At 46.0% G+C, this 13,783-nt stretch overlaps 1 protein-coding gene across 3 annotated transcripts in view; it reads right to left on the bottom strand.

Annotated features, from left to right (window-relative positions):
• Nucleotides 1-13,783, bottom strand: part of plekhg4b (pleckstrin homology domain containing, family G (with RhoGef domain) member 4B) — a 210,802-nt gene that overhangs the window by 43,822 nt on the left and 153,197 nt on the right. For all 3 annotated transcript variants that reach the window (XM_078198318.1, XM_078198300.1, XM_078198309.1), the window contains exons 8-11: nucleotides 12,847-12,963; nucleotides 9,453-9,551; nucleotides 7,855-7,997; nucleotides 5,084-5,222 (exon numbers count right to left, since the gene is read on the bottom strand). In XM_078198318.1, coding sequence (XP_078054444.1) covers nucleotides 5,084-5,222; nucleotides 7,855-7,997; nucleotides 9,453-9,551; nucleotides 12,847-12,963 — 498 coding nt within the window. The remainder of the gene's footprint in view (nucleotides 1-5,083; nucleotides 5,223-7,854; nucleotides 7,998-9,452; nucleotides 9,552-12,846; nucleotides 12,964-13,783) is intronic.

The raw sequence follows: 13,783 nt of genomic DNA, 5'->3' as shown, positions 1-13,783 counted from the left end.
CAGGATACTGAGAGAGGCAAGGGAGGAAATTGCTGGGGCCTCGAGAGAAATCTTTGTATCCTCACTGGCTACAGGGGAGGTCCCAGAGGATTGGAGAATAGCCAATGTTGTTCCTTTGTTTAAGAAGGGTAGCAAGAATAATCCAGGTAATTACAGGCCGGTGAGCCTTACATCAGTGGTAAGGAAATTATTGGAGAGGATTCTTCGAGACAGGATTTATTCCCACTTGGAAATCAGTGGACGTATTAGTGAGAGGCAACATGGTTTTGTGAAGGGGAGGTCGTGTTTCACTAACTTGATCGAGTTTTTCGAGGAAGTGACGAAGATGATTGATGAGGGTAGGGCAGTGGATGTTGTCTACATGGACTTCAGCAAGGCCTTTGACAAGGTCCCTCATGGCAGACTGATACAGAAGGTGAAGTCGCATGGGATCAGGGGTGAGCTGGCTACATGGATACAAAACTGGCTCAGTCAAAGAAGTAAGAAGTTTAACAACACCAGGTTAAAGTCCAACAGGTTTATTTGGTAGCAAAAGCCACACAAGCTTTCGAGGCTCTGAGCCCCTTCTTCAGGTGAGTGGGAATTCTGTTCACAAACAGAACTTATAAAGACACAGACTCAATTTACATGAATAATGGTTGGAATGCGAATACTTACAACTAATCCAGTCTTTAAGAAACAAAACAATGGGAGTGGAGAGAGCATCAAGACAGGCTAAAAAGATGTGTATTGTCTCCAGACAAGACAGCCAGTGAAACTCTGCAGGTCCACGCAACTGTGGGAGTTACAAATAGTGTGACATAAACCCAATATCCCGGTTGAGGCCATCCTTGTGTGTGCGTTCTTACTGCGTTTACCCCAGTCCAACGCCGGCATCTCCACATCAGTCAAAGAAGACAGAGGGTAGCAGTGGAAGGATGCGTTTCTGAATGGAGGGCGGTGACAAGTGGTGTTCCTCAGGAATCAGTGCTGGGACCTTTGCTGTTTGTAATATATATAAATGATTTGGAGGAAAATGTAACTGGATTGTTTAGTAAGTTTGCGGCTGACACAAAGGTTGGTGGATTTGCAGATAGCGATGAGGACCATCAGAGGATACAGCAGGATAGAGATCAGTTAGAGACTTGGGCGGAGAGGTAGCAGATGGAGTTTAATCCAGACAAATGTGAGGTAATGGGTTTTGGAAGGTCTAATACAAATAGAAAATATATGGTAAATGGCAGAACCCTTGAGTATTGATAGGCATAGGGATCTGAGTGTACAGGTACTTGGAATATAGTGTTCAATTCTGGTCACCACACTACCAGAAAGATATGGAGGCCTTGGAGAGGGTACAGAAAAGATTTACCAGGATGTTGCCTGGTATTAGCTATGAGGAGAGGTTGGAGAAACTTGGTTTGTTCTCACTGGAACGAGGGAGATTGAGGGGTGATCTGATAGAAGTCTACAAGATTATGAGAGGCATGGACAGAGTGAATAGTCAGAAGCTTTTTCTCAGGGTGGAAGAGTCAATTACTAGGGGGCATAGGGGTTTAAGGTGCGAGGGGCAAGGTTAAAGGAGATGTATGAGGCAAATGTTTTACACAGAGGGTGGTAGGTGCCTGGAACTCGTTGCCGGGGGAAGTAGTGGAAGCAGATACGATAGTGACTTTTAAGGGGCGTCTTGACAAGTACATGAATGAGATGGGAATAGAGGGATATGGTCCCCAGAAGGGTAGGGGGTTTTAGTTAAGTCGGTCAGCATGGTCGGTGCAGGCTTGGAGGGCCGAAGGGCCTGTTCCTGCGCTGTAATTTTCGTTGTTCTTTTGTTTCGAGTCTGTGTGACTGAAGTGGGTGCAGTTGAATCAGGCAACTAGAACAAACTCAAATTAGTTTCTGCCACAATTCACTCCTCACTGGGACGTGAGTTCACTGTACAGAAACTGTTGTGTGATCAAGCTAACTTATATTGCCTCATAGTTCAGAGCATTATAAAACAGGACACAAAATTGAGATGTGAGGCTCCCATTTTTGGGATGTAATGAGTGACCTTTGCACTCCAAAATGCCTTAAAGTTTTTAAGTTGATTTTATTGGCTTCGCACGTAGGCTTACATTAACACTGCAATGAGTTACTGTGAAAATCCCGTAGTCGCCACACTCCGGTGCCTGTTCGGGTACACTGAGGGAGAGTTTAGAATGGCCAATGCACCAAACCAGCACCTCTTTCGGACTGTGGGAGGAAACCGGAGCACCCGGAGGAAACCCATGCAGACATGGGGAGGACGTACAAACTCCACGCATGCAGTCACCCAAGCCGGGAATCGAACCCGGGTCCCTGGCAATGTGAGGCAGCAGTGCTAACCATTGTGCCACCATGTTCTGTGGCACAGTGTGCAGATTTCTGCTGCCAGCCACTCTGGTCTCATAATAATGAAGGAAAAGACACCGAACCAAGCCCAGAAATATTCCTGAGTTTTATTTTTTAAATGGACACACAAGCCAAATTATTGCAGAGTGATCCTCAAAGAGACACTGGAACCCCACACTGTTATTAAACAAAGTATTCTAAAAGCATCCCAAAACGAAAATCTACCTCTGGTACAGACAACAGGACAAAATGGCCATCTCACCAAGAGATTCTGGATGGAATTTTACAAAGATTTGTCAGAGTGTCAGGTTCAGACTGAAAACACTGAATGTATTCAAGAGGCGACTGGATTTAGCACTTGGAGCGAATGGGATCAAAGGTTATGGGGAAAAGGCAGGATTAGGCTATTGAGTTGGACGATCAGCCATGATCGTAATGAGTGGTGGAGCAGGCTCGAAGGGCCAAATGGCCTCCTTCTGCTCCTATCTTCTATGTTTCTATGTTAAAACCGGCATGCATCTCTCTAGATGGACAGCCGAGTTTTCAGATCAAATTTTCTGACACTCTGGGGGTGTGGTTCACACTGTCACTCTGGAAAATCCCCCCATTGATGTCAAAGAACACATGACCCACATCTAGGGCTGGACAGAGCAGTGTGCACATGCAAGCAACCTGTTACTATTATATAAAATATATGTATATATCTGTATATATATATGTATATATATAAAATATATGTATATATATGTGCATAGTTTTTGTGGTTAATAAATACATACAGTTAATCTATTTAAGATTATGAAGACTTTATTAAGGGGTGGCAATGGCCCAATGGTATTATCGCTAGACTATTAATCCAGGAACTCAGCTAATGTTCTGGGGACCCGGGTTCAAATCCCACCACAGCAGAAGGTGGAATTTGAATTCAATCAAAAATATCCGGAATTAAGAATCTACTGATGACCATGAAATTAAACCACTGTCAATTGTCGGAAAAGCTCATCTGGTTCACTAATATCCTTTAGGGAAGGAAATCTGCCGTCCTTACCCGGTCTGGCCTACATGACTCCAGAGCCACAGCAATGTGGTTGACTCTCAACTGAGGTCAGGCAATTAGGGATGGACAATAAATGCTGACCAGCCAATGATGGCCATGTCCCACGAATGAAGTAAAAAGAAAGTAAGAGCGATCGTATGGTATCTAACAGTCGACAGCACCTTACTAACAAGGAAACTGGAATATAGAGATGAGGAAATGACCTTAAATAGTTTTTATCTGAGACCCAGCCTCGAATACTGTATTCAGTTTTGGACGCTGAACCTTAGGAAGGAGAAATTGGCCTTTGAGGTGATGTAGCACTGACTGAACAAATTGGTTTCAGAGCTCAGAGGAGCTCAATGGTTACCCATTGCATAAATTTGGCTCCTATTCCCTTGAGCGTAGAAGACTAATCAAGGTGTTTAAAATGACAGGAAGGACTCGGTGAGTAGACGCAGAGAAATTAATTTCTCTGACAAAGAATCGAGAACAAAATGGGGCTCGCCATAATCTTAAAATTCATGCTAGCTCATTCAGGAATTAAACCAGAAAGCATTTTTTTCCAAACAGGATAGTGGAAACCTGTAACTATCTCACCCAAATGACTCTGAGATACTGGGTCAATTGAAACGTTCAAGATTTAGATCCATATGGTCTTTTGTGGAGTAAGAGAAGGATATGGGAGCAACATGGATATGGGGCGGCACAGTGATTCGCACTGCTGCCTCACAGCGCCAGGGACCCGGGTTCAATTCTGGCCTCGGGTCACTGTCTGTGTGGAGTTTGCACATTCTCCCCATGTCTGCATGGGTTTCCTCCGAGTGCGCCGGTTTCCTCCCGAAGATGTACGGGTTAGTTTGATTGGCCAAGCTAAATTGACCCTAATGTCAGGGGGATTAGCAGGGTAACTGTGTGGATTTGTGGGGATAGGAACTGGGTGGGATTGTGGCCAGTGCAGCATTGATGGGCTGAATGGCCTCCTTCTGCACTGAAGCGGTTCTATGATTCTATGAACAGCAAGTAAATGGAGTTGAGATCTTATTGAAACATATAAGATGATTAGAGGTTTAGATAGGGTGGATAGTGATAGCCTTTTTCCTCTGATGAAGAAATCCAGCACGAGGGGGCATGGCTTTAAATTGAGGGGGGGTAGTTATAGAACCGATGTCAGGGGTAGGTTCTTTACCCAGAGGGTGGTGAGGGATTGGAATGCCCTGCCAGCATCAGTTGTAAATGCGCCTAGTTTGGGGGCGTTTAAGAGATCCGTAGATAGGTTCATGGACGAAAAGAAATTGGTTTAGGTTGGAGGGTCACAGTTTTTTTTTTAACTGGTCGGTGCAACATCGTGGGCCGAAGGGCCTGTTCTGCGCTGTAATGTTCTATGTTCTATGTTCTATGTTCTATATATCAACCGTGAGCTAATAAAATAGTGGAACAGGCTCAAGGACTTGAATGGCCTACCCATGTTCCTGTTTCCTGTTAAGGTCAATGTAGTGCTATTATTTTTTAATTCAACAGGTTCCTTTTAAGTGCAAAGTTGACTGAGAAGGCTTAAATCTGGGAAAATAAACCTTATAATAAATTCCTAGCGTAATGTATTTTAAGTGATTTGAAGGCTGGTGAGGAAGGACAGACACATCAGAACAGCCTCCATTGGCTTCACACTAACAATAGGATGTTTACGTCTTCGTTCACCTTGCTACTTCCTTCCTCAAACCTTCTCAGCTCCAGGAGGACTTGCAGTTGCTGCAGGCACTTGTTGGACAGTATGACGAGCTTATGGACCTCTTCATCCACCTGATTATACAGCATCGTGATGGTATCCATCGCATCCCTGCAAACATTTAAAAAATGAATCTGACTGTTCACCAGTGAGAAAAATATTTGCATTAGGTGGCATTTAAATGTTGACTTAAAGTAAAGTTAAAAGTGAAAAGTAAAGTTTATTTATTCGTCACAAGTACGCTTACACTGCAATGAAGTTACTGTGAAAATCCCCCAATTGCCACACTCCGGCCCCTGTTCGGGTACACTGAGGGAGAATCTATCATGGGCAATTTGCCTAACCTGCGCATCTTTGGACTGGGTTAAAGTTCAACAGGTTTATTTGATAGCACGAGCTTTTGGAGCACTGCCCCTTCATCAGATGATGAAGGGGCAGTGCTCCGAAAGCTTGTGCTACCAAATAAACCTGTTGAACTTTAACCTGGTGTTGTGAAACTCCTTACTGTGCCCACCCCAGTCCAACACCGGCATCTCCACATCATCTTTGGACTGTGGGAGGAAACAGGAGCACCCGGAGAAAACCCACGCAGACATGGGGAGAATGTGCAAAGTCCACACAGACCGTGACCCAAGCCGGGAATCGAACCCGGGTCCCTGGTGCAGTGAGGCAGCAGTGCTAACCACTGTGCCAGCCTTCTGTCCTGTTGACTAGAGATGATTACAAATGATCGTGATTATGACACCTTAACGATTGAGCCAAAAAGATTCATAAGAGCTTAACGGTGTGGAACTGTGAGGTGGAAGAGAGGTTACTGTGCTACACAGAGATATGTAAAGTTAAGATTAAATTTACCAAAGGAGATATGGTCCAACAAAAATGAGCATTCCTAGTTTTGATCATTTGTCTCCAATTTTTGTGGGCTATGTTTCTGATTACATCATCCAGGAGTTTGCCACTTAGGAAAGATATAACAAGAGAAATGACAGAAGTAGAAGGGAATGATGAACAAAATCCCGAAACTTTCTTCTACAGTACTTCAAGACAAGTAGTGTTTGAAGTCCAGTCTTAATGTCTGAAAAGTTTCTCTTTAAGGATTGCATTCCAAATAGAGTGCATGGCATGTCACAGGGTTATCCAAACCAGCAAGATTCCTGTTCAATCCATCATCTGTACTGGGTTAGTTATCCACAAAAATAGCATTCATGATCTTGGAGATGGTGGTGGAATTTATTCAGGGGTGTGAAAGTACTTGCTCCCACTCATTAATTATAGAGATATAGAAACAGAAAATGGCATACGTAGGCAGCAAGGTCTCAGTGTCTGTGCATGGAACACGGATTGATGTTTTGAGTGAAGGTTTTTGCCCAACACACCAACACAGGGTGGGTAATGTTCAATTTATGGCATGGGTTTCGTAAAGGTGGTAGTGGATTGGGCAACGTCCACCTAACAGAAAATTGGACATGGTGATTAACAGGCAGCCAATTTTGTATGCTCCGATTCTCTGCAATAGTGGTGAATTTTACAAGGGGACAGTAGGTGCCGGGGGGATTTCCATTGGGGAAACTTAAGGTGGGTTCTCTGTGGGGAGAAGGGGTCCCATGAATGTGGGGGTCCCTTGTGCATGGGGAAGGTGGACTGAGTGGGGGGGAATCCCCGTGTTGGGGGGTTGGTCCCATGTCTGTGGCGGGGGGATCCTTTTTTAAATTTTTATTCTTTCCAGTTCAACTGCTAGTGGGATGGGCTCTGAGTGAGACCGCCCCACCAGTGTGACGTCAGAATATATGTGCAGGAAAAGCCAGCAGTGCAGGCGATGGGCTTCACACCCATTTTCCCATCCACTTTCTGCCTGACATGACACACTGTCAAAAAAACCCATAATTCTGCCCAGTAACTCTGACACAACGCAGTGCTCCCTCAGTGCCGCACGCTGAACTGAAAAAAAGATACCCCCCCCCCCCACCGCCACAGACATGGGACCACCCCCCTCACTCCACCTCCCCCATGGACACGGGACCCCCACAGACTTGGAATCCCTCTCCCCCCAGGGAACCCACCCAGAATTTCCCCAATGGAAATCTGCCTGGCACTAACTGTCCCCCAGTAAAATTCATCACAATTGCAGAGGATAGGAGCATACAAGATTGGCTGCCCATTATTCATCATATCCAATTTTCTGTTAGATTGACTTTGCCTTCCCCCAGCACCGTACTGCGGCATTCCCCCGGTGCCACACTGCAACACTCCCTCAGCGCTGCACTGCAGCACTCCCTCAGCGCCGCACTGTGGCACTCCCTCGGCGCCGCACTGTGGCACTCCCTCGGCGCCGCACTGTGGCACTCCCTCAGCGTCGCACTGTGGCACTCCCTCAGCGTCGCAATGTGGCACTCCCCCAGCGCCGCACTGCAGTTTCAGTGTAGATTTGGTGCTTGACTCCCTGGAGTGGAACATGAGCCCACAACCATTTGACTCAAAAGAGGAGATTGCAAATGGGTTAACCACAGCCAATATGTAGATCTCCCCTGTGCACAGTCTAGTCTCTCCGAGCTTTGAACAGCTGAGTACAGTCAACTGAATTCATGCTGAAGTGAGGACTATGGCATGGGAAGAGTTCACAAAACAGAAGTTTAATAGAAGTGATTTTTATTCCATCACAGGAGCCCTAGTGATCTTTGTTCCAAGAAAGACCAGTATTTGGAAGATTTCTTCCAAATGAACCTGAGGTCCGTTGATGCCCTACCTGTAGTCATCAGTATCGGAGAATTCATCTTTCCTAATCCGAGCTAGGATGGTCCCACCTTCCAGACGCAATCCCACGAGGCGGGAGTCTTCCAGCACGCTCTTCATTATCCTTGTGTGCTGGTCAATGAGTTCAGTGACTTCCTGTAGAATGAAAGTTCAAGTTTAATTTGAATTCTGCTGTAAAATCTTCTTAGCCCAGTGAGGGGGGGGGAATGTTGCAGGGCAGAAGGATCAAAACCATCTCACTAGCCTGTTGGCTATTTAGACCCCAGTGTACAGTCATTGATGTCACTATTGCAAGCATGGAGGGGGAAATTAACTGCCTCCCTTAAGAAAACCAATTGAAGCATCATTGAGTGTTGGACATTGGTTCACATCTGTAATTCTCTGAAGTTAATCTCAATTCAGCCACTTGACCAGGAATATCACAGACCAAAGCCAATCAGGAGAGAGTGAGAGAGAGAGAGAAGAGAGTGGGGGAGAGATGGAGTGTGGCTTTCCCCATTTTTAAATTTGAGGCAAAGTTTATTCTCTCCCCTCTGTTTTGCTGACTGTTGGAAACAAAATGGACCTCAGTGGCTTCTCCTGTTCCCATGTCCAAGCCTTCTTCACTTCCTCTGTCTCTCTTCCTACCTCATCTTCACTTCCTCTACCTCTCTTCCTACCACATCTTCACTGCCTCTACCCCTACTCCCGTTTGAACAACCCACTCATAAACTGTGGCCCTCCACCCCGCACCATTGCCACTCAGAGGGAAGGGCAAGTGAATGGGAACAGAGTCATTGAGAGCAAAGATCTGAGTTTTATTTATGAACATACGAATTAGGAGCAGGAGTAGGCCATTGGCCCCTTGAGCCTGCTCCGCCATTCAATAAGATCATGGCTGATCTGATTGGAACTTCAACCCCACATTCCTGCCTACCCCCCCGATAACCTTTCACCTCCTTGTTAATCAAGAATCTATTTAGCTCTGCCCTAAAATTATTTGCCCCCATTGCCTTTTGAGGGAGAGAGTTCCAGAGACTCATGCTCCTCTGAAAGTAAAATGTTCTTTCCGCTCCATTCAGCCCATCGAGCCTGCACTGACCACAATCCCTTCCAGGTCCTACACATATTTACCCTGCGAACCTCCCTGACACTGAGGGGCAATTTAGCATGGCTAATCAACCTAACCTGCACATCTTTGGAATGTGGGAGGAAACCAGAGCACCCAGAGGAAACCCACGCAGACACGGGGAGAATGTGCAAACGCCACGTAGACAGTGACCCATGGCCGGAATTGAACCAGGGTCCCCGACGCTGTGAGGCAGCAGTGCTAACCACTGTGCCAAAGTGTGAATGTAAACTCATCACACTGTCAAGTGTCACGTTCTGGCCTGCAATGCTGCTGCAACATCACAACTGGTGTAAAGGTGTGATTACAACAGGACAAGTTTACCTGGACAATTGAATTTATAAATGTGGTCGCAGGAACTTAAAAAACACACTTGTAAAAATAAGCACTGGATGGTTGAATTCACAGTGAGAGCTGAGTTTTAGCTTGGGTGCCCTGACTCTGTCGAGTATAGCTGGGGTGGAGCTCTGCGCTGAGGATACCTGTTCCGTGCTTGACATTCTGCTGACATTCAGGCTGTTGATTGAATTCTTCAGGTAGATGAGTGCCCCTCGACAGTTCAGCATGAATGGCTCCAACTTCTGAAACAGCAAACATGAGGTTATAGCTCAGTTTTATCTATCTCACTCCTATTTCTTCCTTCACAGTCAGCGAGCACCGTATTCAAAAACATTATATACATCTTTATTCGATTTGGGATCCTTTTCATTTACAATTTCACATGTGAAGATGTAACGATACAAATCCTTTCCGTGCTCACCTCCCCCATTCCATAAACTTACATTGACTCAAAACTCTGCTGATCAAACAAACCCTTGCTCGCACCAAATACCGTGCACCCTATCACCCAGGGCAGCACGGCGGCAGCACTGCTGTTTCACGTCGCCGGGGACCCGGGTTCAATTCCCGGCTTGGGTGACTGTCTGTGTGGAATCTGCACGTTCTCCCCGGGTCAGCGTGGGTTTCCTCCAGGTGCTCCGGTTTCCTCCCGCAGTCTGAAAGACATGCTGGTTAGGTGCACTGGCCATGCTAAATTCTCCCTCAGTGTACCCGAACAGGCGCCGGAGTGTGGTGACTAGGGGGTTTTCACAGTAACTTCATTGCTGTGTTAATGTAAGGGTGGCACGGTGGCACTGTGGCTAGCACTGTTGCTTCACAGCGCCAGGGACCTGGTTCAATTCTGGCCTTGGGTGACTATTTGTGCGGAGTTTGCACGTTCTCCCCGTGTCTATGTGGGTTTCCTCCGGGTGCTCCGGTTTCCTCCCACACTCCAAAGATGTGCGGGTTAGGTTTGTTTGGCCATGCTAAATTGCCCTTAGTGTCAGGGGGTTAGCAGGGTAAATAAGTGAGGTTATGGGGAAAGGGCCTGGGTGGGATTATGGACTCGATGGGCCAAATGGCCTCCATCTGCACTGTAGGGATTCTATGATTCTATACTTGTGACACGAATAAACTTTAAACTTTGTGTTCATTGGCCATGTTCCAGCACACTCTTGATTTAAAAGTTAAAATTCTTGTTTTCAAAGCCATGCATGGCCTTGCCCCCTCCTTCCCTATTTCTGTAACCTACCCCATCCCTACATCTATCTGAGATCGCTGTGTTCCTCTAATTCTGGCTTTGTGTGCAATCCTGATTTTAATTATTCTGCCATTGGTAGCCATTCCTTCAGCTGCCTGGACTTCCTAACCCTCTCTGCCTTCCTCATTCCCTCCTCAAGATGCCCCTTAACCCCCCTCTTCAACAAAGCTTTAACCACCTCTCTTAATATCTCTCTATGTGGCTCAGTGTCAAATACTGTTTAATAATAAGAATTTCCTTAAGTATTGAGAATGTGGAATTCGCTGTTGTTTGGAATTACTAAAGCAGACAATTAAGGGGAGATCTGGTATCATACATGAGGGAGAAGGCAGTGGAAAGATTTAGGGGCAGCGTAGATTGCAGTCAATAGAGTTAGTGAGGGTGGGGGAGGGGGCTTGTCTGAAGCATAAACACCAACAGGGATGGGCAATAAATGCTGGCCTGATCAGTGCATCACATCCCATGAACAAATTCATAAAGAGAACAGTTGAGTTGAATGGACAGCTTCTAAGCTCTGGATTCTATATAATACCATAAGTAAGAAGTCTCACAACACCAGGTTAAAATCCAACAGGTTTATTTGATAGCACGAGCTTTTGGAGCGCTGCCCCTTACTCACCTGATGAAGGGGCAGCGCTCCGAAAGCTCGTGCTACCAAATAAACCTGTGCCACACTGGCACTCAGCTTTAGGGAAACCCTCTCTCATTTCAAGATTCATAGATCCGTGGAATGCTTACAGCACAGAGAATGCCATTTGGCCCGTCGATATGTAGCCAGTTCTCTGAAAGAACATTTCAGCTAGTCCCACCCACCTTTCCCTGTAACTCTTGCATTTTGTTTTTGATGAATATTTCATGAATATATACCTGGTTATCAGAATGAATACAAAATAAAAATCACATGAAATGAAAACTTGTTAGCAATATAGACCAAAACTGCTAAAAATGCTCAGCATTTCAGATAGCAGCTGTGGAGAGGAGCGGATTTCACAGCTTTTAGGTCGGACTCTACTTCTCTTCACAGATGGGAATGTGAATTCCATGATTGGGGCGGCACAGTGGTTGGCGCTGCTGCCTCACAGCGCCAGGGACCCAGGTTCAATTCCTGTGTGGAGTCTACACGTTCCCCCCGGGTGCTCCAGTTTCCTCCCACAGTCCAAAGATGTGCGGGTTAGGTGGATTGGCCATGCTAAATTCCCCCTCAGTGTCAGGGGGATTAGCAAGATAAATATGTGGGGTAGAGGAATAGGGCCTGGATGGGATTGTGGTCGGGTGAAGACTCGATGGGCCGAATGGCTTTGATTTGATTTATTATTGTCACATGTATTAACGTACAGTGAAAAGTATTGTTTCTTGCGTGCTGTACAGAAAGAGCGTACCATTCATAGAGAAGGAAACGAGAGTGTGCAGAATGTAGTGTTACAGTCACAGCAAGGGTGCAGAGAAAGATCAACTTAATGCAAGGTAAGTCCATTCAAAAGTCTGACAGCAGCAGGGAAGAAGCCGTTCCTGAGTCGGTTGGTATGTGACTTCAGACTGTTGTATCTTTTTCCCGAAGGAAGTAGGTGGAAGAGAGAATGTCCGGGGTGCGCGGGGTCCTTAATTATGCTGGCTGCTTTGCCAAGGCAGCGGGAAGTGTAGACAGAGTCAATGGATGGGAGGCTGGTTTCCGTGATGGATTGGGCTACATTCACGACCTTTTGTAGTTCCTTGCGGTCTTGGGCAGAGCAGGAGCCCATACCAAGCTGTGATACAAGCGGACAGGATGCTTTCTATGGTGCATCTGTAAAAGTTGGTGAGAGTCGTAGCTGACATGCCAAATTTCCTTAGTCTTCTGAGAAAGTAGAGGCATGTGTGGGCTTTCTTAACTATCGTGTCGGCTTGGGTTTCTTCTGTACTGTAGGGATTCTATGATTCTATGTCTGACCGGCTGAGCATTTCCAGCTATTTCTTTTCTTGCTTTTCTTTCAGATTTACACCGTTATTTTGCTTTTTGGATTAACATTTTCAGGTTGAACGGGTTCTGATTGCTTCCAATGCAGTCAGAAGTGACAATTGAATATTCATTCCATGTTCCCCATTAATCCGCATGTAACCAATCCTTAATTCCCTTTAGGGTATTGAAATTCAGCTAATGATTTAGCTACTGGGACTTGGCTGCTAAATATTGGAGGGCACTCGTCCAGTTAACATTCCCAGGTGCGAGTGTGCAAGCATTGCCCGAATGCGCTAGCGACAGGGATTGTTTTTATATTTTATATGGGAACATCTCATTGCTTCAGACGGAATTTACTAACCATATGGAAGCGAATCCAATCGTTGTGATCGTAAGGAAAAGTTCCAGAAAATTCCTGTGTCAGTTGACTGCCATCAATGTGCTTGTGTAGAGCCTTTAGCGAGGACACCATTTCGTACTGGATTGGGCAAAAAGAGAGGAAAATTAAACTTAACCAATAACCCCTTGCACACTGGGAAGCCTCCTAATACACAGTCATGCTCTCTACTGAGAGCTGACCATGACAAAATTCATTCAATAAATCTTAAGTATTGCCAGAGAAGAATAGATTCAACAGGGGCAATTTTGAGCCTACGTAAAAGTAAACTTTACTTATTAGTCACAAGTAAGGTTTACATTAACACTGCAATGAAGATACTGTGAAATTCCCCTAGTTGCCACAGTCTGGCACCTGTTTGGGATCAATACACCTAACCAGCACATCTTTCAGACTGTGGGAGGAAACCGGAGCACCCGGAGGAAACCCATGCAGACACAAGGAGAATGTGCCAACTCTGCACAGACAGTGACCCAAGCCGGGAATCGAACCCGGTCCCTGGCGCTGTGAAGCAGCAGTGCTAACCACTGTGCTATTGTGCTGCCAATTAGTTAGTCATGAGCATAAACTGCGATGTGGACCCAAAATATTGCAACAGTTGGAAACCGAGATTCCCCGTCAGCAAGATCTCATCTTAAGATTTTCTCCGTCCGTTGATGCTGACATAACGAGCTTCCCGTCCTAACCTCATTTAAATTCATCTAAATAAATTTACATTTAGTCTGAGGGCTTCCCTGCCATACATCTCCCCCAGGTAAGGAATGCAACCCCCCTCCTCCCACCGTCCCGCCGCAACAGGTATTGAAAAACGGGAAGCAGTTGAGACAATCCTGCCAGGCGCACAAAGGTAAGTATATCCTGCAAGGTGGGGGGAGGAAGTGGGTGTGGTGGGGGGGGGGGG

This window comes from Mustelus asterias, chromosome 2 (assembly GCF_964213995.1).
Source record: "Mustelus asterias chromosome 2, sMusAst1.hap1.1, whole genome shotgun sequence".
Classification (NCBI taxonomy): domain Eukaryota; kingdom Metazoa; phylum Chordata; class Chondrichthyes; order Carcharhiniformes; family Triakidae; genus Mustelus; species Mustelus asterias.
The sequence above is the reverse complement of the archived record's forward strand: the minus strand, read 5'-3'. Positions and strand labels throughout refer to the sequence as shown.